Raw genomic sequence first — 26,068 nt, forward strand, 5'->3', positions numbered from 1 at the left:
GTGTGTATGTTACTAGAGATTGAGCCTGAAACCTTGTGCACACTAGGCAAGGGTTCTACCACTAATCTATGTCCCTATCTTTCTTTTTACTTTTTATATTGAAGTAGAATCTCATGTAAATTGCCCAGGTTGACTATGAACTCTTAACATAACCAGGCCTTGAATTTGGTTTTGCTCAGCTAGGGTTAGAAGCCTGCATTTAGGCCCCAACAAAAACTTTTTCAACTTCTTGTTGTTGTTTGGGGTAGAGGACAGCTTTTGGAAGTTCTTTCCTTACATTGTGGGTTCCAGATCTCAAATGTATGATGCCAGGCTCAGGTTTATTTATACACATAATCACCTTTACCCCCTGAGCCATCTTGCTGGCCCCAGAAATCTTTTTTGAGACAAGGTCTGTGTAGCCCCAACTGGCCTGGAACTCACTGTGTAGACCGGGCTGACTTGAACTCTGAGATATGCATTGTGAATGCTGAGATTAACAGAAAAAAAAAATTAATTCTTCTCATATATACATTAAGACCTCAGTTTCCCCTCCCTCACCCCCACTCCCTCCATTCTCTACCTTCCACCTTCCCTCTTACCCAAATCTACATCCCTCCACCTCTCCTCAGAAAACAGCAGGCTTCCCAGGGATATCAACCAAACACAACATAACAAGTTGTAAAAGGGCTAGGCACATACCATCACATTAAGGCTGGATGAGGCAACCCAGTAGGAGGGAAAGGGTTCCACAAGCAGGCAAACCACAGCCCCCCCACTCCCACTGTGAGGAATCCTACAAGAACACCAAAGCCATAACAAGTGAGCAGAGGACCTAGGTCAGATCTCTACAGGCTCCAACATGGCCCTCAGACTGGGACATGGGGGCTTTAGAACTAGTCTTTTTTTTTTTTAAAGATTTTATTTATTTACTATACAGTATTATGCCAGCACCAGATCTCATTACAGATTGTTGTGAGCCACCATATGGTTGCTGGGGAATTGAATTCAGGACCTCTGAAAGAGCAGCCAGAGCTCTTAACCATCTCTCTAGCCCAGAATTATTCTTATAACTGAGATAACCTCCTGTTTTCATAAAATAATTGGTGAAGGGTGGCCCCAGTTTTGTTTTAATTGTAGCAAGTCTCTGGAACAAATATGTAAAGTTAGCATCTCTTTGGCAGAGAGTGGGTACCTCTCCCAGTGAGAACTTACCTCAGTTTACCTTCAGCTGAAATATACTGGTAACAAACTATGAAGTAGGGAACATATCCATCTAAATAGCAAAACTTCAGATTGGAGGGGGGCAGTATTTATGGCATAATTTGAGATGCAGTTTTGGCCTTCATGTGTCTGCATACAGACAAGGTAGTTTGTCTGACTTGAGTAACAATATGAGTTTAATTTAGGTAACAAAAGTATAATGTGTTACATTTTGATAACCATCACCATTGTCTGCCTGCTATTTGGCCTGCTATATTTAATCTAAATGTTATATAGTCACAATTCTTAATGATTTGCTAATTTTCTTCTTACAGTAGCATTGAACTTCCTATAGCAAACCAACTATGGGATTAACATGTACACTTGGGACATGTTTTACTTATCTACTCTTCCTCTCCACTTCTTTGGAGAGACTTTCTCCTCAGACCACTATATTTCTTGAGTAAAATTATACAGACACTAAGCCTTCAAAAATACAGTTCTTTGAAAAGTTAATTAAGCTGTAGTCCTTCCCAGAAATTTTTTTTTCCTTTTTTCTTTTGCTCAAGGCTTGTTAAGAATTAGATTATAGCGAAACCCTTGTTTGTTAAAATTTCATACCTAGAAAAAAGTCATGTTAATGTTTTTACATTACCATAGTGACCATATCCATAAAACAAAGTGACTACACAAGTGATATAAATAAATTTATTGCTGGATTTCCCCATTAACATTATAGAAATATTTTAAAATCACTGAAAGTTCACAAATTGAGAGCCCAACAACCATACTTTATAAAAAAGAAAGTATAAAAGCGACTTAGAAAGTTTTCTGGAAAGTATATCAGCTAACAGCAAAGAAATATGAACCAGACAGTAAGTGTCACAAGCACAGCACTGAAGTTCTCAGTCATTACCCAGACAGAAGTCCATGTCTGAGCCATGAAATAGGTTCTGCTTCAGAAGTTACACACTCATGGGTTTTGTTCTGAACTGTCTTATCGTATTCATTCTTCACTTTGATAAAAGCAGCTAGATTTTTGACTACTATAGGGACAAAGTACTATCCATGAACTGGACAACTAGGAAGGCTCACCTTCCCCTCCCAGGACCTGAATGAGAGAACAGTGTGTGCAGAAATGGCTTTGGCACTTTAACCTTCAAACACCGACTTAAACCTTGTTGATTGAATATTGTCGTTTCACCTGATGTTCTGACCCTGTGCTCTGTGTACAAGAGACAGCACACACACATCCTGATACCATGTCAACTCCATGCTCTGTGTAAACAGTATACATACACAACGCACACACTCTCTGTAATAAAATCCTTCATTCTGAAATAATACAGCTTGACACCAAACACCCTCAAATAAAATCTGTTTAAGCACTTCACTCGTAGTTTTCTTCTTGATTCTTATGCCATAACAGTAAATTTGTTGATATTGTTTAAGCTACCATCTGGGGTTGACTTAAGGCTCTAATTTATTATCGACAGTTTAGTCATTATAGGATTATTGTAAGATTCAAATCATACACCAATGATTCTTTCTTTTGAAGTTGCTTCTTGTTGAATGGATGTAGTGTCTTGTCTGGGTAACCCATAGAGATATATGGAAACACATACAAGAAGAGCTCCCATTGTAAAGAAAAGTGCTGAAAAGAGAGAGAGAAAGAAAATTAGCATTTCTTTTGTTTAAACTAGAAACTATAAAAAAAAAATGATGAATTTTAGAAAGCATTTTTATGTATGTGTTCATGTATGTAGAGTTCACATGTATACACATAGGAGCCAAAGGACAACCCTGGGCAGCATCTGTGCTGTGGGAGCACAGACAGACTGCTCCTGGGAGCTCTCTGCTCAGCTAGTCTAGCCAAATCAGTAAGTGGACCTGTCTCCAAAATAAGGAGAGCGACTGACCAAGACATCCAGCACTGACTCACATGGACCCACACACCAAAGAGAAAAATTAAAAACAAATTATATATATATATATATATATATATATATATATATATATAAAATAACAAAACCCTTCTATAAATTTCACACATAGGCATTATATAAATAAATGCTAATGTTAAAACTGTATATGTGGCTTAAAACTGAACCATAATCTATACATATTAACTGTATAACATGATGGCTCAGTATTAATAGCTTTAAAAATTGGCATGTAGGTAGCTAGGCATGGTGGTACATGCCTATAATCCCAGGACAGGAGGTTCAGGAGTTCAAGGTTACTGGCTCTGTAGTGAGTCTGAGGCCAGTCTGAGCTATGAGGTAGCCCCCACCCCCTAAAGGGAATGTAAAAAATAGCACCAAGCTTCAGTTTTAGTTCACCTACAGTAAAATACCAGCTTTGAATTTGAGCAGCAAGACAGTTTATATCTAAATATCTCAATAGTTAGCCGAAAGATACTTAAGACAGACATATTTTATATTGTTACCGAGTTTTCCTCAGGAGCAAAGATACAGGATTATGTTAAATATAAGGATGGACTAGAACTCCAATTAATAGTTTACCCAAATCAGATGATAAGAACATCAAGTGCTGTGGTAGAACTTGTACAACTTCCTTGTTATTTGCTAGAAACTGTTCTGAGCAAATCACCTGACAAGCCCAGGAGACCAATGGCGTCATTTACACGTGAGAAAGGAGTGTGAGACACAGTTATGCAATTTCCCCAAGGCTGCTGCCAATAATTAGAATAGGCAAGATTTGAGCCACAAAATTGTTTTCTGAAACACTAATGGGGCTTTTGTTTGTATTTGTAAGAAGAGTTAATTATAAAATTAAATGTAAAGCAGGAAAGTTTTTCCCCTTTTACTTAATGTAGACATTTAACAAATTTTCCTTAGTGGTTTATGATATAATAATTGGTCAATAAAGAAAATAATTACTACATAGCTTAAAAGAAAACATTATATTATTTCTGCTTAAGTAATTCAAAAGCTGGTAGTTCCGTCAAGAACGCCTGTATCGTCTCTGCGTCTTTGTGAGGACTGCTGTCGCCACCGCTGACAATGCAGATCTTCGTGAAAACCTTAACTGGTAAGACCATCACCCTGGAGGTCGAGCCCAGTGACACCATCGAGAATGTCAAGGCAAAGATCCAGGACAAGGAGGGTATCCCCCCTGACCAGCAGAGGCTGATCTTTGCTGGCAAGCAGCTAGAAGATGGCCGCACCCTGTCCGACTACAACATCCAGAAAGAGTTCACCCTGCACCTGGTCCTCCGCCTCAGGGGTGGGATGCAGATCTTTGTGAAGACCCTGACAGGCAAGACCATCACCCTGGAGGTTGAGCCCAGTAACACCACCAACAAAGTCAAACAGGAAGATGGACGCACCTTTCTCACTACAGTGTCTAGAAAGAGCACACCTTGTGCTTGTTCTTGGGCTTGAGGAGGGGAGGTGTCGTAGTTTCCCCCATCTTTTAACCTGTTAACAAGTTTCATTGCACTTTGAATAAAGTTCTTGCATTCCCAAAAAAAAAAAAAAAAAAAAAGTAATTCAAAAGCTGGATATGACTGCTAGGGAAAAAAATAACACTAGAGGGATTAGCATAGGAAAGGTGCCACAATATCACTGTAAACTAGTGCACACCTAATCCCAGAACAGAAAATAAAAAGGAGCTGGGCAGTGGTGGCGCACACCTTCATCCCAGCACTCGGGAGACAGAGGCAGGTGGATGTCTGTGAGTTCAAGGCCAGCCTGGTCTACAAAGTGAGTTCCAGGACAGCCAGAAATGTTTCACAGAGAAACTGTCTTGAAAAACTTAAAAAAAAAAAAAAAAAAAAAATGAAAGGAGGCTTCACAATAGGTCTATATATGTTAACTCCACTATTGTAAAGGATCATTTCCTCAAGTTTGTGTTTCTATTTCCCTGAGAACCAATCATACTGCCATACCACAGTGGTTCCTGAGAATCCATGGGAATTGGTTCTAGCATTTCCCTCAGTTACTAAATGTTCATGTCCCGTGTAAGCATAGCACTTACATATAACCTATGCATACCTCTTACAAGTCATTCATAGGGCACTTAAATATTTACTACAAACTAGGATACAAGGTGTATTCTAAGAGATTCATATAAAGTCCCTCACAGAACTGGGAAGGTACAAGTTCCCCAGAGCTCAGGTGAAATGGGGGGGGGGCAGCGAATGGAGAGAGAAGTAGGAGAAAACGAGGGGGAGGAAAGGAAAACATGTGTGACCAGGAAGATTGAGCCTGGTTAGGAATAGAAGACAGGAAAGAGAAAGAGAGAGAGACAGAGAGAGAGAACATAAAAGAGGGAGCCAATATTGGTTTGAAGATAAAATTGAACACAAAGAAAGAGAACTACAAGAACTACAAGACTGCTCCCAACTAACAATTTGAGCTTCCGTGGAAAGGCTATCATAAATGCCCTTCCTGGAGAGTGAGATCAACAACTAACTTATCCATGGAGCCCTCAACTAATGCCTGTTGGAAACAGGATCAAACACCCATACATAAACACTGAGTCGAACTAGAACCCAGATGCAGATGGAGAGGACAAGACCAGGCTGCAGAAACACATACAGACCGCTTACCTGAACAAGGAGGAGCTAATGGCCACTAGACTGACAGCTGGGAAGCCAGCATGGGACTGACTCCTGAATATGGACTGCCCCCCTGAATATGGGTCTCAGCCAGAAGGACTGAGCAATCTAAGGAACCTCAGACAGTGGAGCCAGGATGTATCCCTGGTGCACAAAAGGACTTTGCAAACACATCCCCAATGGAGGGATAACTACCTTAATCTAGAGACAGGAGAGAAGCTCTAGTCCCTACTTCACATGACCTGTCAGATCTACATGACCCCAACTGGATGGCATTCCCCTACATATGGAATTGGGGTGGGGAGATGGGAGGGTAGAGTGTTTAGAGTGCATGTGAGAGGGCAGAGAGGATAAAAGGGAGGGAAAGAGGGAGGGGGAACTGGGATCGACATGTAAAATAATAAATTAAAAAATATTTACTACAATATAAATACTATAATTATATTCCTTTTTTTTTCTTTTGGTTTTGTGAGACAAAGAGTTTTTTTTGTAACACCCCTGGCTGTCCTAGAACTCACTTTGTAGACTAGGCTGCCCTCGAACTCATAGGGATCTGCTTGCCTCTGCCTAAGTGCTGGGATTAAAGGCATGTACTATCATGCCCAGCAATTATTTGTATTTTTAGGGAATTATGACATATTCAGAGAAATAGTTTTCTCCCTTTTATTTTCTAACAGGATTGAATCCACAATTATAGAGGACCAAATGTATAACCTGACTCACCCAAGACATCCTGTATCTAATACTTAAGGAAACAAAGTCTTGAGTGCTGAATAGCTTTTTTTAATAACGGAGTGGCCCTCTCAACATTACCTAGAGCCAGCACTCTTGAGCTCTAGGACACCGAAGTGCTGCGTAATCACTGTCACACAGCTGCAAACCACAGAATAAATTAACAGAAGTAGGATTATTTTTAATGGGATTTGAAGCAGATCATGAAGAGATAGGCTCTTCCACATTAACAACTTAATATAAAACTATGACATACTTATCTGTAATCCGAACAGCATCACGGAAGCAATGGTAGAAAGAACAATGGCTGCTGCTGCAGAGAAGCCTTTCATGATGTTGTCTGTGTACTTGACCACAACAGAAGTGTAGAGGCCTCCAACGCTTGCCAGGACTTGGGATACAGAAAATAAATAAATAAAAAAAACCTTAATAATGAATAATTAAAGCACTCCCTAATGCTGAGAATGCCGAGATAATCTTCATTCTCAGAGATGACAAGGAGAGCAGTCACATGAGAGGCTGCACTAAAGCTGAGTAGTAGTTCCTGCACAGCCCTTTCTCAGGTGCCCAAAAGACTACTCCACTACTACATCCGACACGGTTACTACTAACACTATATTCTTTTCATTGTGAGGGTAAATTTTCTCTGGGATAGCAAGTCAGCAGGAACAACATTACACAGTCTGAGCTGGTATTCATCACTGTATCAGAGGGGTAATTAAAAAATGCTGTAAGTACCTAGGACAGACATCTAACTTAAGAATTAAAATAAAAAGCAAATAGAATCGACTCAGACATTTTATTACTGGATACTTACAGATGACAAACCAGACATAATACGTGTAACCATAGAAAAATCCTTTTTCTTTAATTTCAGCTCCATCTGACAAGTAGGTGCCAATTAACGTCACCACGATCCCTGACAGATACATTTGAATGTTTCTCACCCAAAGGGAAGTGTCTGAACTCTTTAAAACTTTTTCAAAATAAACTCCTAGAAAAAAAAGGGCATGGAAATATTGAAGATATTATGAATTAATTAATAATATTCCATTCAGAAAATACCAAGTACATAATTTGGGGAACAAATATTCTTAATATTAGTTAAGTACATGTTTATTATGTAGTTTATGACATGAAATATTAAACATCAAATTGCTTTTACAAAACATATAGATTAATAATTAAGAGGAAAATTCATAAGCTACATTTGACAAAAGGTGTTAAACTATCATAAACAGTTTTCCTTTTAGTTCACCAAAATTCTACTCCTTAATGCCAATCAAAGGCTGGCTGTGATCATCTGTAAAACTACACCACTAAAGTGAATTATCCTACTCATACCTCATTAATACATGTAGGAATAAATGTGCCTTATTGCAACGTAACTATATAATCACCCAGTTAATGTCTTCTCAATGCTATAACCAAAATAATATTAAATACCACTTGCTGAGTAAAGCTGTTCTTTGAAGCAGGTCTAGACAGCATCACATGCCCTGTGAACTGCTAATTAGGTATTAAATTGAGGCAGGGGAGGGGGGGTGAGGAGGGTGGGGAGGGGAACACAAAAACTGCCCCCCCCCCGAGAAAAAGGAGTAAAAACTCTTCTGTCCCTAAAAAGTCAAATACCACTATTTCAAGTTTTAAAGTTAAATGAATTCATGTTGAACATGAACATTGGAGATTGTATTTAAAGCTATTTTATCAGCTAGAGGCTTGGGAACTTTTACCAACTAAATTTATATTAATCTTTATCTTTGAGACTGGATCTCACTATGGCCCTGGCTAGCCTGGAACTCAATATGTAGACCAGGCTGACCCTGAATCCACCTGACCTTGAAACAGATCCTGCCACAATACCTGGCAAAAACACAAATGATTTTGATAAGACTATGCTGGAAAAGAGCCAGACTATGGCAACAAACCTCCTAAAATAATTGTTAGAATTTCCAACTTAGACTTTATGTCTGGAGAAAGCATTTAGCTACTCAGTGATCTTACTTAAACACAGGAGAACTACTAACCACCTTCTGTTTCCTCAGGTGTAAGCTGAGAGGCTGAATAAATAGGATATTGGATTAAGCATTTAACTGTTCAAAGATATTACTGAAAATCAAAAGAATATTTTTTTGGTGATAAAAATTTTGTTCCTAGTTTGTTGATTTTTAAGAGTAAAAGTTTGCTATATACCATGGTTAATTAAGTATATTCTTAAATTTAGCCTTTTCTCTTATAAAATATCTTGTTTATAAGCAATATTTTATTTCTATGTCCTTGTTTTCCTAGTCAAAAAAAAAAAGTCACTCTTGAAATAGGTAGAAATGAAGAGATATACAAATATCACTAAATATATTCTTTACTAAAACCCTCTTGAGTCTCATACCTGTTAGAGCTATTTCTACAACACATTTCATTTCTTACATTAAGATTCATGTATTTCTTTTCTTAAATCATTAGAGGAATGACTGTCCCTATATGACTCCATACTTTCCTGTTTTCTTGATGTTTCTGGTTGTTCTTCTTTGATATTATGTTTGCTAAGGTACACTTCACCCACCTCCTCTTTCTATTCCATAGCTCCTAGTCTGTTGAAGCAAAGGAAGAACTTGAGATTACAGATACAAGATACTCGAGGCTGCTGTACTAGTGACCTATGGCAGCAGAGACAAGCTTGAAAATAATGATACTTTGGGGAAATGGGAAGTACTTGTGACCTTGCTGAGGGTTAATTTCCTTCATGTCAGAGGCCTTTCCATTAACTTTTAGTTCTTGGCTAAACTAAGACGGTCAAGAATGACAGAAATATATTCTTAAATAACAACAATTCTGAAGTCTGGAATGAGTTAAATGAAGTCCCACATCTACTGGTGCAGGGATAGCTGACAAAAAACAAATAAGAAAGGTCTTAAAGCCTTAATGGAAATAAGATTGCCAGGATAAACCATGGGAAGGAGATCCAGTTTTTATAGTTCAGTGTTTTTAGAAAGGAAGGAGGGGGAAGGGAAGGTGGGGGGGGCGGGAGGGAGAGACAGAGAAAGTGAGTTACAATGATAATGCAGTGCTTTCACAACTTACCTGCAAATCCAGAGCACAATACAGCAATAGCTATTGCACCAAAGCCTAATAATGGATTCTGCTCTACCTGCAATTGTAAGTTTTTAAAAGTTACTTTTAGTAGCCATTACTGAACAGTTCATACAGATGGCTACAAATAAACATGTTGCCAAACCTAGTGATACATGCCTTTAATCCCAGCACACAGGAGGCAAAGGCAGGTGGATCTCTAGGAGTTCGATGCCATACAGGGGTCTCTAATACGATCTTGTCTTAAAAAAAAAAAAGCAGGGGTGGGGGGCTTCTACTAAAAGTACATTTGATAACAAAGTAAATAACAATGATAAAGGAGCAAACAAAATGAAAAAAATTTTCAAATTAACCAAAGTATTTAAGTTGAAAGCATTTCTTTCAAATCATACACACACACAGGGTATATACAGTGTAACATGTATATGTCAATTTCTGAGTACTTGAACATATAGTTTTACATAGTTAACCTGATTATTATTATTATTATGTATACAGTGTTCTGTCTGCATATATGCCTACAGGCCAGAAGAGGGCACCAGAGCTCATTATAGATGGTTGTGAGCCATCATGTGGTTGCTGGGAACTGAACTCAGGACCTCTGGAAGAGTAGTCAGTGCCCTTAATCACTGAGCCATCTCTCGAGCCCGTTAACCTGCTTATTAGTTTTAATTTCTGCTTGTACAGTAAACTAAAGTATCAGTCCTAAAAATGGTACAGTTCAACGTCCTTATGTTTTAGATAAAGTATGCACTTTTGTGACAATAACACTTTACTGAATTTTTGTCAAATACTTACACAGTTCTATGCACCAGATTCACTGCTACATACTGAGCAGATAAGAAAGTGATGACACACACTTATCTTTTCTTAAATCATTAGAGGAATGACTGTCCTTAAGCAGATTCATGCACAGGGGAGATTGACAGGTATATATAACAGCAAAACAGAGACAAATGCCAGTATTTGGCTCCTGAACCTACTGTTTCAGCTCTCCTTTCCTTTCTCACCTTAACTAACTCTTAGGAGCTTCATCTGTCATTCTGAGAAATGAATATTACCTCAGTACTATCACTGGAATTAGAGGAGTCCTATAATAAAGATGTGACACCTTGCTCAAAAGCAGAAAGCCTAATGCCAGGAGTGCCTGAGACTAAGACATAAAGCATAGCCAAAAATGTCCGTTCATCTTTGAAAACTGAGATCATTTCACTCCCGGGACACTTAAAGGTTTTAATGATCCTCTGTGATTGCTAACGATTGCTCAAGTTACCATCTTTAATTTCAGTATTCTGTAAACAGGCATCTGGTATATACCAGTATAACAACAAAATGCAAAAGAAACTGAAATTTGGAAAGCCAAGCCTAAGAGTCCCAGTTCCAAACGTGTATAAGATCTTATATAACATCAGTTGTATGTAGCCAATTAAAAACAGACAAGCTCCCCTCAAATTGATCATATACTGACATAGCAGATCTCTATTAAAAACAACGGAATAATATCAAGCTATGTCTGCTCTGAAAATAGAATCAAGTTTTAGGGCATAACATCTGGAAGTAAAATACTGGGCAGTGTTGAGCTGGGGTTTAGGAAGGTCTCTAGAAACAAGACCACAGAAATAAGTTTCAGTTGGGAAGAGAGGACACCTGAAGAGTAGGGATGTGACATTACCCTCAAACATTCACAAGCCCATCTTATGAAGTTAGTGAACAAAACAGATGCTATAAGAGAGGGGTTTTCTTTTTACCCATAGCATATGATTTTGTTACTTACCATGACTTTTGTAGCTTGTGCTGGTTTCCACTGTACTAGTATGACCCCACCACACAGCATAAAAACTGAAACCCACTGTAATTTGCTGAGTGTTCGATTTAACATTAAAACAGTACATAAAGCAGTACAGGGAATCTTCAGTTGATAGGTCACCTAGAAGCAAATAATAAATTCATCTCATGTTAGTCTTTTACAGAAATATATTATCACCATCAGAATTAAGAAAATACTCATGAATGTAGTAAAGAGTTAATAAGAAAATCCCCATTTAAAAAAGAACAACTCAAATCTCAGTTGTCTTTTCTTAAGACAAAGTTTCAATATATAACCATGGCTAGCCTGGAACTCATAGAGATCTCAGTGCTAGGATTAAAGGTATACACCACCATGTCCCACAGAACTTTTTTTTTTCAGTTCAGAGCTTTTTTTATATCATTAACTCCACTTACCTGATATACTGCTGCATCCAGATTACTAAGAGCTAGGAAAGCCATGTTATTCTGGACAGCATACACCAGTGATGGCACACTTAACTTCATCAGTTCCTTGGGGCTCCCCAAGACATTTTCACTTAAAGATGCCTTAAATCTACCCAAACTTCCAGTTTCTCTTTGAAAACAAAAGGGGAGATGAAAGAGTGGTGAGGCAGAAATTAAAAACCCTTTCCCTAGCCAGTGCTGGGCACTGAAGCGTGGGCATGCTAAGCAAGTAGTCCATCACTGAGCTGCATCCTAACCTTTTGTTTTGAGACAGGTCTTACTCCATGGCTGTCTTCACCTCCCAAATGCTGGGTTACAAGCATACGCCACCATGTCTGTAGCGTTCTTTTAATGAGATTCCACACATAGTATGTTTCTGATGTAATTTAGAGTATACTCTTTTATTTTTATTTTACATACCAATCCCAGTTCCCCCTCCCTCTCCTTCCCTCCACTATACCCCCTATCCACTCTTCTGAGAGGGTGAAGCATCCCATGGGGAGTCAACCAAGTCTGTCACATCACTTTGAGGCAGAACCAAGGCCCTCCCCCTGTATCTAAGCTGAGCAAGGTATCCCTCCATAGGGAATGGGGTCCAAAAGCTAGTTCATGCACTGCCAGTGGCCCCATAAACTGACCAAGCCACTGAACTGTCACTAATTTTAGGTTTATTAATAAAATAAACCTATAACTTGTTCCCATTTTAAACAACTTAAATTTCTAATTAGAAGAAAAAAATCACCAAAATCATCTGATCAAAGTTCCAAAGATACCAGAAGACAGAATAAATTCTCAGCCACTTTAACTCTATTGTAACAAGTATACCTCAGTATCTTTGTAACTGATCAGGCTGAGTAGCCATATCTTTAAAGTATCTTTCAAATTATACATTTAAATGCAAAATAAGAGTAGGCTATAGTGGTTATATAACCTGGATTTGGAAACAAGTGATTCTTATTATTTATGAATTTATTCAGTGCTGATTAAATACAATGGGTGATAAATCTACATGTAAACATACTCTCAAAATATGTCAAATCTACATAATTTTATAGGAAATCTCGAAACCTGATTAACTTCAATAAAAGCAAACTATATCTGTAATGTACAAAAAAAGCCTGTTGGTTATATATGGCCTTAACACTCCCTACCCCCAACCCCTCAACCCCACCCCCCCCCAAGACTGGTTAATCTGGCTTATGCTTCCCCTACAGAAAATAACCTCATTTGCTTCTAAATATAAAAAACAGTATTATATAATAAGCATCAATATTCCTAAAAGCATGCAGCATCAAAATAGTCCTAAATGTAACCCATAAAGAACCATACTCATTTATGATAATCACAATGAGCCTGTTTTTTATTAGCATTTAATCAACACTTGCAAATATTTTCTTATTTAAATGCTGTAAGAACAATTACCTAAGTTCTGGGACAGGCGACAAAATTTTGGCCCACTGTATCAAATTGATTATTTCTATGTATTCACTGTAGAACATACTACCCCTCAAGAAAATGTGCTACTTAAGACAGGAAATTTAGTCTAGACCATAGAAATGCAAAACTTTTTTCTCAGTTATAGATGTATTACCAAGTTCAGCAGTCTCCACATTACAATGTTATATTCATATGCTGAAAAGTTCTGTGCAGTCTGGGTTGGGGGAATCCTAACAAATTTCTTTGGTGAGGGAGTGGGGTAACTGAGGCTTTCTTTGCACATTCTAGGCAAGGGTTCCACCACTGATCTACATCCAAGTCCTCAGTTGCTTTCTCATACATGTGTAAGATGTACTGTATATTTGACTAACATCTTAACCAGAGTATTTTCTCCTACATTATAAAATTAAAATAACTACCAAGAGGTCACATTCAAGTATGATGGTTAACTTTAATTGTCAATTTGACACGATCTAGAATCACCTAGGAAAGGACTCAATGAGAAATTTTTCTGGATTTTTAAGTTGACCTGTGGGCTTATGTGTGGAGAATTGTTGATTGTATTTTCTGGATTAAGTTGACCTGTGGGCTTGTGTGTGGAGAACCGTCGATTGTTTTCGTTAAGTTGGGAAGGCCTACCTACTATAGGTATCACCACTCCCTCAGAAGGCAATTCTCATCGGTGTTAAGAGTAAAGAAAATGAGCTGAGCACTAGTAATCATGTATTCCCTGTTCTCTTCTGAGTCTAGACACTCTTCTGGGTGTAGACACAATGTGATCAGCTGCCTCTAGTTACTGTCACTGTGACTTCCCTGCCATGAGGGTTACAATCTGTAGTTGTGAACTTAATAAACCCTTTGTCTCTTGTATTTATTAGGGTATTTTGTCACAGCAACAGGAAAAGAGGCTGAGACACTAAGTAACCCTCTTAAAAGATGATGTATTAGAAAACACAATAGTTTAATAGTTTTTCATAATTGCCAGTAATCAGCATCAAATGACAGACAGTACATATATAATTCTTACATGTATAAACTATTACTTTTAGTGGTCTTTTAAAATACTGACTTGCATACTACATCTTCAGAATGGCTCCCTGAGCAATACTGTGTGTACACCACCAGCAGCTTCCTACTTTCTCCTTCATCTGTCCTGCTCCAATAGGGTTCATATTGATCCATCAGAGGCTATAGCATAATGGCTATAATCCTTTTCTAATCCGTATTTTCCATCAACTCTTAGAGATAAGAGGCTGATTCAATGCTATCAGTGACACTTTTTCAGATATCCACAGAACAGAACTGGCCAGCCTAAACTACTTCTAAGACATCCTTGACTACAGAGTGAAACCTTGCCTCAACACCCCCCCCCCAAAAAAAAAAAACCAAGAAAATTCATGATGAAACCAATTCTTTCTTTCTGAGCCAAAGTAGGCCCCATCTAATAAAAAATGATCTGAAAGGGTAAAATCCTTGACTGAGTTACCAAGTCCTGGAACACAGAAGTTACTTGTGATCTTAAGAGATTTCAGCTTTTTGTACAAATTTCTTATCTGCAAAGTTTGGTATATTGAAAATTAAGGCATATTATATGAGGAAATACCCATTATGTGAGGTAAATGATTTATATTTCCTCCCTATGTCTCTGAACACATTCCAGCATGGGAACTAAGAGACAGAGAAAATGTCCACCCAACAGGAAGAATAAAGGCTAGAAAAATCTACAACTTATTTGCCAGATTTTATGATACTATAAAACAGTAAAGACTCCTTTGTAATCTTATATAGATAAGTAGCTTAAAGATGTATGGAAGACATCCAAAGTCTATTAACATTTATACATCCTGCTAGGGCCATGCCATCTGTGGAATGTGGGGAAAAGCAAACAACAAAAAGACAATTTGATGTGGGATAATGCTCTTGTACACTGTAAAGATTTGTCACCTTGGTTTAATAAAACACTGATTAGCTAGTACTCAGGCAGAAGTATAGTGGGGCTATCAGACTAGGAGAATTCTGGGAAAAGGAAGGCAGAGAGTGAATCACCAGCCAGACACAGAGGAAGCAAGATGAGAATGCCTTACTGAGAAAAGGTACCAAGCTATGTGGCTAAACATAGATAATAATTGTGGGTTAACTTAAGCTGTGGGAGTTTCTTAGAAAGAAGCCTGAGCAACAGGCCAAACAGTTTATAATTAAGATAAGCTTCTGTGTGTTTATTTGGGAATAAAGGGCTGCAGGACTGGGCAGAACAGAAACTTCAGTCTACACCAATTCTCTTCTAAGGCAATATGGAAATGTCTTCACCTCCTTTATATTACTCTACCAAAGGCAGATTTAAATGGCACCATCAGTGTTAATAGGTTTCAAAGGGATTAGTAGAGCATATAGCTAATAAGTGATTTTCCTATGGAACTACTAAATCAGTTTCATGAGCAAACAAAAATATCTTTAAAAGATGTGCTTTATATTTTAAATTATAGTTATCAATTATCAAAACAAACCAACTTATCTATATAGAGAGCCTTTGTACTATCACTACTGATCTGTCCCTTTTCCCTCAAAACACAATTTACTGATTTATTTTTAATTATAAAGTGATCTGAGGTAAAGTGACTTCAGTAGTAAATTAGCTGCCTAGCATAGGTAAAACTCTGGGTTCAATCCCAGCATCTCAAAGAACAACAGAAAGAAGAAAGTGATTTGATATAATCACGTAAGTGCACGAGAATCATGTACACGGAAAATCACTGAGTCTTTAGTTATATAGTAGGAGAAAACTGGAAACAAACCAAATATCTATGAATGATGACTGGCATATACCATACATCCAAATAGTGGAATACAATGCACTTTGGAGAGAGATTTCTATGTACTGATTTGAAAATTTCATATTTGAAAAGTGACAATAAAACACTTAAGTATATTAACTTCAGTAAAGTGGAGCACAACAGTTAGTGTACAACACACTCAGTGCCCAGCCCTTTCTTGCATGTAAGTAAAATTCACTAATTAGACAACATAAGTTTTGTTGAATACATATATTCTTCCACACACCCCTCTTTTTCTTCTTGAAGTTCTAATTTCAGGTTAAAGTAAATATAATTTCATATTCCAAAGACTCTGGAAAACTATGAGTAAAATCAGTAAGAACGGAGGAATCCTAAACTAAGTAAAAACAAAAACCATAAATGCAAAAAAAAAATTCTATTTCTGAGGAAAAGAAAATCCAACCACCCTAACACATGTTATTCATTACAGGATCTAACACTTAAAGCAAAAAGAACTGCATCCAGGTTACTGAACATCAGTAACTGGTATTAGAAAATCCTTTTAAAGATGGGTGGTGGTGGCATACACCTTTAATCCCAGCACTTGGAGGCAGAGGCAGGCGGATCTCCATGAGTTCGAGGCCAGCCTGGTCTACACAGCAAGTTCCAGCATAGCCAGATGGTTACACAGAGAAACCCTGTCTCAAACAAGAAAAGAAAATCCTTGTAATTTTTTAATCGCATTTATGTACTTGGGTGTACATATTCATATTTTTCCATGCTATAAATGTTCATGTAGTCAGTTCGTCCTTCCATCATGTGGGCCCAAAGATCAAATTTGGGTCATCAGACTTGGCAGCAAGCACCTTTACCATTTGCTGAGACATTTGTACAGCCCAGAATTTTTTTTTTTTTTTTTGCCCAGAAATTCTTAAATCTATTATATATTCCAGGATTAAGCAAATTAGTAAATATGTGAGGATAACAGGAACTAAGGTCATCAGCCCTGGAGAAGGAAACATGAGTGATGGGAAGATGGAAAACCTGATGGTGCTGAACATAACTGTTAAGTATGCTGCCAAGAGATGGACTTGCACAAGTATGTCTGCACCAGCACATACTTCCCACCTTTAATGCTACAACCCTTTAATACAGTTCCTCATGTGTTATAGTGATCCCAAACATAAAATTATTTTCATTGCTTATGAACCACAATGTAAATAACTGGGTTTTCCAATGTTCTTAGGTGACTGCTGTGAAAGGGTCAGTCAACACCCAAAGGGGTCACAACTCATAGGTTGAGAAACACTAATCTAGAAGAAAGGCTAGTGCAGCAGCAACATGTGTAACTAATACCTACATTCTGGTGTCTAAATACCATTGGGGAGGGGTGGTTACAAAGGAACAAGAGATATTTCTTTAAAAAAAAAAAAACTTGTAAATTCAGGGTCTGGACAAGAAAAGTACAAAGTAAACAGACTATAATCTGTGTTTAATGCTACATTTGTCACATCTTAATGCTGATTGTTGGTGATGCTATTGTTCAAAACAGCCCCCAAATGTGGTACACTAAAGTAAAAAGAACCTACTGATATAAGTGTCTGGTGGCTATAATGCAATATGAAAAAAAATACATGTAGTAAATAAGCTTTGTTCACACGAGTCATAGTTAACCCTGAGTTCAATGCCAGTTAATCAGTAACATATATTAAATGTGTTAACTCCCATTTTAAATAAAACAGAATCACCTGTTAAAAGTGAGGTTTTATTTTGGATCAAAGTTTTGGAGCTTTCAGTTGGCCCCATTACTCTGGGCTAGACAGCTCATTACACGGGGAACAAAGTACCCACCAATTGTTCACTTTGTGGCCAAAAAGTGAAAGAGAAAAGGAGACCAGGGTCCTGCCATTACCTTTGAGGGCATACCCCAATATACTAAAAGCCTCCTACAAGTCACTGTACTAGGGGGATAAGGCATTTAATGGGCCAAATAATAGGCCTTTAGTGAACATTTATTACCCGAACTATAGTATTAAGAAGTGTTTTTAAACTGAAACACACATAAAATAAGTTTATGTACAGATCCACTCTACTGTACTTTGTCATAAGAGCAGATAAAGGAGTAAGCTTTTCCTTCATTACTTCCTCTTTCTAAATAGTAGGTGAAAACCTTTATCTTTCTCATGGAATTCTTCCACATATTTCCATAATTATCCTGAAAAAAAAAAAAAAAAGTCTTTCTCTGATAAAATATGCTTTCTACTTTGAACACCAACAAAAACAATTTCGTTTTTATATCTAAAAACTATTTTATCATTACGGCAATGGATTTTCAAACAAATATAAATTCAAAATGTGAATCAGCTTTAGTATCTTTGTGTTTAAGAAATTTTTGTTTAAGATTCTTTTTGATGTGTGTCAGTGTGTTGCTATATGCTGTCTATGCATCATGTGTGCAGCTGGTGCCACAGAGACCATAAACTAGATTTGTACTGAGAGTCAAATTGTCATGTAGATGCTAAGAATTCAGTCATGGTCCTCTGCAAAATCAGCCATCTCTCCGGCCACTAAGCTTATTTTTCCTTATGGCATGCATGCATGTGTGTGAATGTCACGTGTGTGTGTGTGTGTGTGTGTGTGTGTGTGTGTGTGTGTGTGTGTGTATGTATGCTCACAGATAAGCAGAAGAGGGCATCGAACACAGACCAGATAGATTTACAGGAGATTGTGAGCAGTCCAACATAGGTGCTGGGAACTGAACTTGGGTCCGCAGGAAAAGCAGCAAGTACAATTGACCACTGAGACATCTCTCCAGCCCCATTCCCCCACAACCCATAGTTTGGTTTTGTGCTTTTGTTCTTGTTTGTTTATTGAGGCAGAGTCTCATTACGTAGCCCTGATAGCCTGGGAATTCTAGATATAGACCAAGGTACCCTGTACACCACAGAAACCCACCTGCTTCTGTCTCTCAAGTGCTGGGAATAGAATGTATCACCATGTGAAATCTTTACATACTGGTTTCTAATATTTGTAACACTTACAAAACAAACAACTAAAATGTAAGTTATGAGACATGATAGCATGTGCCTGTTATTTCAGCACTCAGAAGGCTGAGGCAAAGGGACTATGAGCTATAGAAAGCTCATAGCCAGGCTTGGTTACCTAGTAAGATTCTGTAGCAAAGACAAAAATGGTAAGAAATATAAAAGTCTATGGTGTGCTCCTTCTATTGGAAGTCCTGAGTTACAGTTGTTTTCTGTCCCTTTAAGTTGGTAAACCCAAAAAGAAGATCAGTTGTAAGACTGGCTGTTCTATGAAGATTGTTCTGGATTTTTACACATTGACTTTTATCATTGAAATACTGCCTTTTAAAGGTACAGTAAGAATTCCCAGCTGATACCATCCACATGAAGAATAACATTATAAAAGATAAATTTCTAGAAAAATAAACATTCCACAGAAGGCCTAGGGTTTCACTAAACATGTACACCAGTGCCTCTACTTATAAGACAAATTTTAAATTCAATTTAAAAGCCTCTACCATCCACCTCAAGTTACATTTTTCTGTTCTTTTCTCCCTCCCAAAACCACTGCTAGAGTACCCTTCTTCATATGATTATTTGAAACTGCTACTGTTTTGTTTTGCTTTGATTTTCTGTCTCTTCTACTAAATCTGTGTGTCAAGAAGGCAATGACCATATTTATTTCATCCCTGGAAATCCAGCACCTGGAAACTACTGAATAGATTTGTGAAATGAGTTTAGAAATTGTGGCGATATCTTGTTTGCACAAATAAAGCCTGTTTGGGGGTCAGAGAATGGAGTTTGCCACTGGCTAACCATAGAAGTCTAGAAGTCTGTACAGACAGAAAGGAAATGATGGAGCTGGGCAGAAACAGGATATAAGCAAGGAGAAACAGAAAATCGCTCTCTTCTCTGCTGAGATGCTCAGGGGATAAGGTGTGTCATGGCTTGCTCCTTCTCTCTGATCTCTCAGCATTTCCCTCTATATTTGACTCCGGCTCTTTATTATCTAGACCAATTAAGAACTCATTTACATATTAGTACCCAACATGGGGCACAAACCCACGACCCTGAGATAAAGAGTCCCATGCTTTACTGACTGAGCTAGCCATTTTGTTGCTGGAGCTTTTCTTGCCCCGGCAAGTCCCACTGCCACTTCAGCCCCAAATAAACATACAGAGACACTATATATTAATTATAAAACTATTAGCCGATGGCTAGGGCTTCTTATTGGCTAGCTCTGTCTTAAGTATTAACCCATTTCTATTCATCTATGTATTTGCACGTGGTCTTGACTTACTGGAGAATGCCCGGACCTGCAACTCCTTTGCTGACTACATGGCGACTGTTCTTGGTGGGTTCCCTCTGCCTACCTTTCCCAGAATTCTCCTCCTCTCCTTGCCCTGCCTATCTTCCTGCCTCTATTCACCAAACAGTGTTTTATTCATCAACCAATAGGAGACACATATATACAGAAGGACATCCCCCATCAAGAAGTGTTTAAATCTAATTTGCCTATTTCTACCTAAAAGCCTACACTGCTTCCCACTCTCACCAACATACATGAATTCTCACCTGCCCCATTGAGTTAAATAGGTAGATCCTTGCCTTACAAGTCCCCAAGTCATTTAGGATCCGTGTTGTACTGAATTTTTATTTAATTCTCAGCATCCCATATTATCTTCTCCAGTGAAGAGATGAACAAAAAAATAAAAAAACTTCAAAGAAGCCACAGCCACATAAATCTGGGAATAAAACTGTGTCTGTCTTACTTGGAATCCTATTGCTAGCCTCCCTTTTCCTGAAACTTCAGCTAAAATGACTCTTCTATGGTATTCAAAGCACTTTGTGTTGTCACATGTCAGCAGCATAATCTTCATGCACTTCACATGTTATATTGATAAACCACATCAGTATGTCAAGTGTTTAAAAATTAAATGAAATTACTGAAAAGCACCTAGCACAGTGCCTGGTACTTAACACACAGGAAACACCCATAAAATATTTATGATTATCACTTTACTCCTATAAACCAGATCAAAACATTTTTCTATAAAGGTCAAATAGCATAGGTTTGATGAGCAATAGAGTTTCTGCTACAGAAAAACAAAACAAAACAAAAAGAAAAAAACAAAAAATCCTACAACAGTCTGCATTTGGGCCATAAATCACAATTTGCCAATCCCTGCTTTCTTCAGTTTCAACATTACCAATATTGGGGACTGGACAAGCCTTTGATTTCGAGGGCTGTTGTAGGCACTGCATGATAAATATGTAGAAGAATTCCTGTCCCCTGTCCACCAGTACATACCTATTATGATATACACCCAAAACTGTACCTCCAGGAGGGGAGGGAAAAGGCCGGAGGTAGTAAAAACTGTCCCTAGTAGAAAAGTACTGCTTTAGAACAATCTAATACATGATGATGTGACTTGAATTTTCAATACCTTAATTGAGATTAAAAATAATTTAATACACTAGAAGTATTTTTACTTACTTAGCTAAAAGTCCAACACTTATCAGTAACTTTATAACTTCTGTGACACACACGGCTGTGGTTGAAAAGTAGAGTTCTTTAGCTGTTGTCCTTGTGTATCTTAATGCTACGGTATAAGCTGCAGCCACCAGAGTCATCACTGCCAAGCAGTATAGCTTGAAGAATAAACTGACATTTTCTGGAAAATATGTGCAATAAAAATATTATTGTGTGTGTATGTGTGTGTGTATATATATATATATATATATATAATGCTAATAAACTAGTTAGTCCATAATGCTTTCCAATTTCTAGCACTAAATATTGTTTAAACACTGACATCTAAAATTCAGTTTCCAAATAATACTTTCCAGTTACCAAAACCAAATACTGCTGACTTTAAAACTCCATACAAATAAGGCACAGATATTGTTTAGTGCCCCCAACTGTACAGTTATGTGACATACCAACCTTAATTTAAGTTTGTTATAAAATACATAATTATCTTTATGATTATAAACCTGTGAAAACAAAGCATCAAAGCAATCACAATACATTCTAAATCTCAAGACAGACTCTAGGCCTCTCTGGCTACATTTGTCATTCCACTAACAAGGGTTGATGTGGCTGTGTGGCCAGATAAGCAGTCTTGCCTTCGTTCCTCACCACCTCAAGGGCATTCCATGTAACACTCCTACTCTACCCTCAGTCAAAAAGGAAAAACTTTCCAGGTGGAAGCTCCTCATCATGGGTATAAAGCATGGCTGAGCTCCCCTGCTAGAACCTCTAAAGATGCTCTTGAAGGCAGCAGAAAGAAAACAAAAGGAATAGCTGAGTAACCAAAGTGCAGTTTAAGATCACTGCAATGGTATATGTATGCAAATCCAGCACCTCAGAGGTTGAGGCACCAGGATCATGCTTATGTACCTCCTGGGGCAAAAAAAAAAAAAAAAAAAAAAAAAATGTCCCTAGCAGAAAAGTACTGCTGTAGAACATCTAATACATAAAGATGTAGCTTTATAACCAGCCTGCATTATATCCTAAAGATCCTGTCTCAAGCACACACACAGAGAGAGAGAGAGAGAGAGAGAGAGAGAGATTTATATAGAACTAACTCAAAATCCAAAACAAACTATATCTAACTTCTCAGTTTCATTCCATTATCTGAAAGTAATTGGTTAACACAAAAAGTACCTACAAAAACCTCTATACAACTTGAAATGCAAGATATAGCAGCCATCACTCAGGTGCCAAAGATAGTCCAACACCTTTGGTAAATTTACAGTCACTGGGGAAATCCACTCTCACCCCCCACCCCTGCTCTGCTTCTGCAATCACCCAAGGCTCGAATTATTTCTGTTTTCTTTTCATGACAAAACTTAGGGTATCATGTAAGATTTACATGAGAAAACCAATTCTCACAATTGATTTTTATTATTTATAAATGAATCTGATTCTTATAACTGAGATATACTCATGAGAATAGAATTCTTTGGAGGTAACACTTCATTTACTTGGTATTCAAAGTTAGTGTTTTGTCACCAAATCAATTGCAAGTGTCCACCTGGGAACACTGTTCTTAGCTCATGAGTCATACATAAATAAGGAGGCTTATTAAGTTGGGTCCTACTTTGCTAATCCCAGTTTAAGAATCATAAGGACATTGGGTGAACTTAAGGATGCTATTTTTTAACTGCCTTATGTGTTAAATATGCTTTTGTTCCCTCCTTTGGAATCATAACCATAGGTAATTATACCTAATCATAGGTAAATAAAATAGATGTTTCAAACAGTTACTTTAAAATATGATTATTAAAACTTAAGGAAAGTGTCTTCAGATAAATATTTCCTCCTTGGTGATTTAAAGAATAATTTGTAAATTGTAGACAAACTCTAGACAAAGTCTTAAAATTATACCAAATATGAAAAGAAATATCTCATAACTATTTGTATCTCCTTTCTAAAAGGCCCAACAAGCCAGATAAGCAATAAGTGAAGGAAGCCATTATAATACTTTCATTGTTCTAAAACTTTCTTATGAAAGTTTATGACTCTAAAAATATGCAGCAATAACATTTCATAGGTCAGTGCAAAAGAAAGCAAACTACATCATCCCATATTTTTATATGATCACAATAGATTTATGATTTCAATTGAATAGAAAAATTTTAAGTCCCATCTGAAAACACATGGAAATTATAAATTCAGATTTCAATAAAGTGTTATTGGAAGATAGTTATGTTCATTTGCCTGAATTATCCTGACTACATTTATGCTACAATGGCAGGGTTCAGCAGCCATGGCAGAGACTAACAGCTCTCTACAGAAAGATTACCCATCAGTGTGTGTCCTGAATTATCAATCAATATTCTCATAACTGAGGAGTGCAAACTCACATATAAGTATGATATAGGTCCCTGGTTCCATAAAACAAGACAGTGAATTTTAAAATACTAAACATAGCATTTACTCCAGAAAACATACTATTCCATCTTTTTTTCCTTCTTGCTCTCTATGTATTTCAGGCTGGACTGGAACTCACTATGTAGAGCAAGCTGGCCTTGAATTCATGGAGCTCTGTCTGCATGCCTTTGCCTCCTAAGTGCTGGTATTAATAGCCATGAACCATTGTAGGTTATTAAAATCACCAATATGATGGAAATATTTGCCAACATATTCTTGAAAATAATTATTAGTCAAAGTAGAAAAGTGTAGATTTAGATACTATAAAACATACAGGACTTTGGCATATAATACCACTTTCAAAGCATATTTCAATTTTAAAACCAATGCTTTTTAACCATGGTTTCACTGACAGTTCCATTAGATCAAAACATTTCTTCATTCCCAATTTTCCAGTATGAAAATTTCATTTATTAGAAATTTCGACGTTTTCGGGGTAATATAAAAATCCATGGCTTATGTAAGTAACTTTTAAACTTTCCTAAGAATTCAAATCATGATAAAGCATTAACTAGAAACATGGCCCACAACTCACCTAGCACTCCCCTCTTGCCAAAAACCCATTAGCTTCCATGGCACTTGTTTCTGGGTGGGAAATATCCCCAAAAGACAGTCTGGAGTTAAAGTTTTGTTTTCCAGTTACATTTTATGGGGAGTATTATTTGTCATACCTGAAAGCTTGGACATTTCAAGAAGTATCTGGTAAATAATCTTTGAGACGACTCTACGGAGGCATACAAACTATATTTCATTAGGATAAAACGTGCAACACAACCAAAAGTAGCAAAGTATGTACTGACAGTAAGTCTAAATCTGTGAACTGTTAACAACCCTTTAGGTATTGATTTGCCTTCTGTAATGTTTAAGTGCTCACTTGTCATTCGCCTTCTACATACTGTCAGAACAGAACTCCCTTCCTGAGTTGCTACAGGTTTTACCTGAAATGGGACCATGCATAAGAGAAACAAAAACCACAGAAAACGAACGTACCTCGCGCCTGATGTTAAATGTTAATTCCCCCACAAGATAAATAATTCCACGTCCACACAACGGATATTCTTTAAATACTTGTCCAACATTTATTTAGTCTTAAAGCCAAGCGATATGCCAGGTATGGTGGTTCAGACTTTTAATTCCAACAATTGGGAAACTGAGGCAGGAAGATCTCCCCGAGTTTGAAGCCAACCTGTGCTACAGAATGAGACCCTGTAGCGCTGATCCCGCGCTAGCAAAATAGAAACAAACAAAAACCCCCACCGCCTCTAGACCTCTCCGCTCCACAGTACTACAGAACAAAAACTCACCCTGGGTCCAGCTTACCTAAAACTTGGAAAGGCTGTCACCAAAGCACTGGCCAGCCTGCCGGCCATTGAGAAGTGCACAGAGCGCGCCCCCTTAGACCCAGTGCCCAGGAACCACAGCCTGGCAGCAGGACCGACCGGGCCTGGCCGGCGCCGGGGCCGGGGCCGCTCACCCAGCCGAGTGCCGGCGCAGCCCTGGGCGAGGGATTGGCCCCCATAGACCGTGCATCCCGCACCGCCCCGGTCGCCGCGGTGCCCTCCCCTGGTCCCAGCTCCCCGGCCTCACCTCTCGCCTGAGCCATGGTGCCGAGACAGTCTGCGGAACTACCGCCCCTGCAGCCATAGAGACGCGCCGGCCTAGAGAGCCCGCCGCCCCAGCCCCGCTAGGAGGAGAGCGCTGCCGGCAGCGGAAGCGGCCGCATGTGCAGTGACAAGTCTGGGGAAACTCGGTCTGGGGGGGGGGGGGCCTGGAAACCGCAGCTTCCGGTCCGCTGAGGAGGCGGGGTCAACGTGGCCGAGCGTTTCCGGCTGGGGATTTCGGGCAGTCCAAAAAGATTAAAAAAAGATTTCGGAATGCTCTTGGTTGTTCGTTTGAGTGCAGACCGTTAGAAGAGCTCTGAGAACTCGAACTTCCACCCCCATCACGGCCTCCCATTTGTTACCTCTTGGATAAATTAAGTAGACGTTATATACTGCTCGCAAGTTTTGTGTCTGCATCTTCAATATTCTTACTGTCACGGTCTAGCCTGACATGGTAA

General features: G+C 38.3%; 2 protein-coding genes across 2 annotated transcripts; one reads left to right on the forward strand and one right to left on the reverse strand.

Moving 5' to 3' along the window:
• Positions 1-1,868: 1,868 nt before the first annotated feature.
• Positions 1,869-25,741, reverse strand: Slc35a1 (solute carrier family 35 member A1). Its single transcript, XM_051187507.1, has 8 exons — positions 25,597-25,741; positions 21,568-21,745; positions 11,810-11,969; positions 11,361-11,513; positions 9,578-9,644; positions 7,317-7,493; positions 6,756-6,890; positions 1,869-2,836 (listed from the first exon to the last, which is right to left on the reverse strand). The coding sequence occupies exons 1-8, from the start codon at positions 25,610-25,612 to the stop codon at positions 2,712-2,714; spliced, it is 1,011 nt and encodes a 336-aa protein (XP_051043464.1). The 5' UTR covers positions 25,613-25,741; the 3' UTR covers positions 1,869-2,711.
• On the forward strand, positions 4,163-4,686 carry LOC127224480 (ubiquitin-like). The gene has a single exon (XM_051187508.1). The coding sequence runs from the start codon at positions 4,209-4,211 to the stop codon at positions 4,587-4,589; it is 381 nt and encodes a 126-aa protein (XP_051043465.1). The 5' UTR covers positions 4,163-4,208; the 3' UTR covers positions 4,590-4,686.
• Positions 25,742-26,068: the final 327 nt, after the last annotated feature.

This window comes from Phodopus roborovskii, unplaced genomic scaffold (assembly GCF_943737965.1).
Source record: "Phodopus roborovskii unplaced genomic scaffold, PHOROB, whole genome shotgun sequence".
NCBI classification, from domain to species: Eukaryota; Metazoa; Chordata; class Mammalia; order Rodentia; family Cricetidae; genus Phodopus; species Phodopus roborovskii.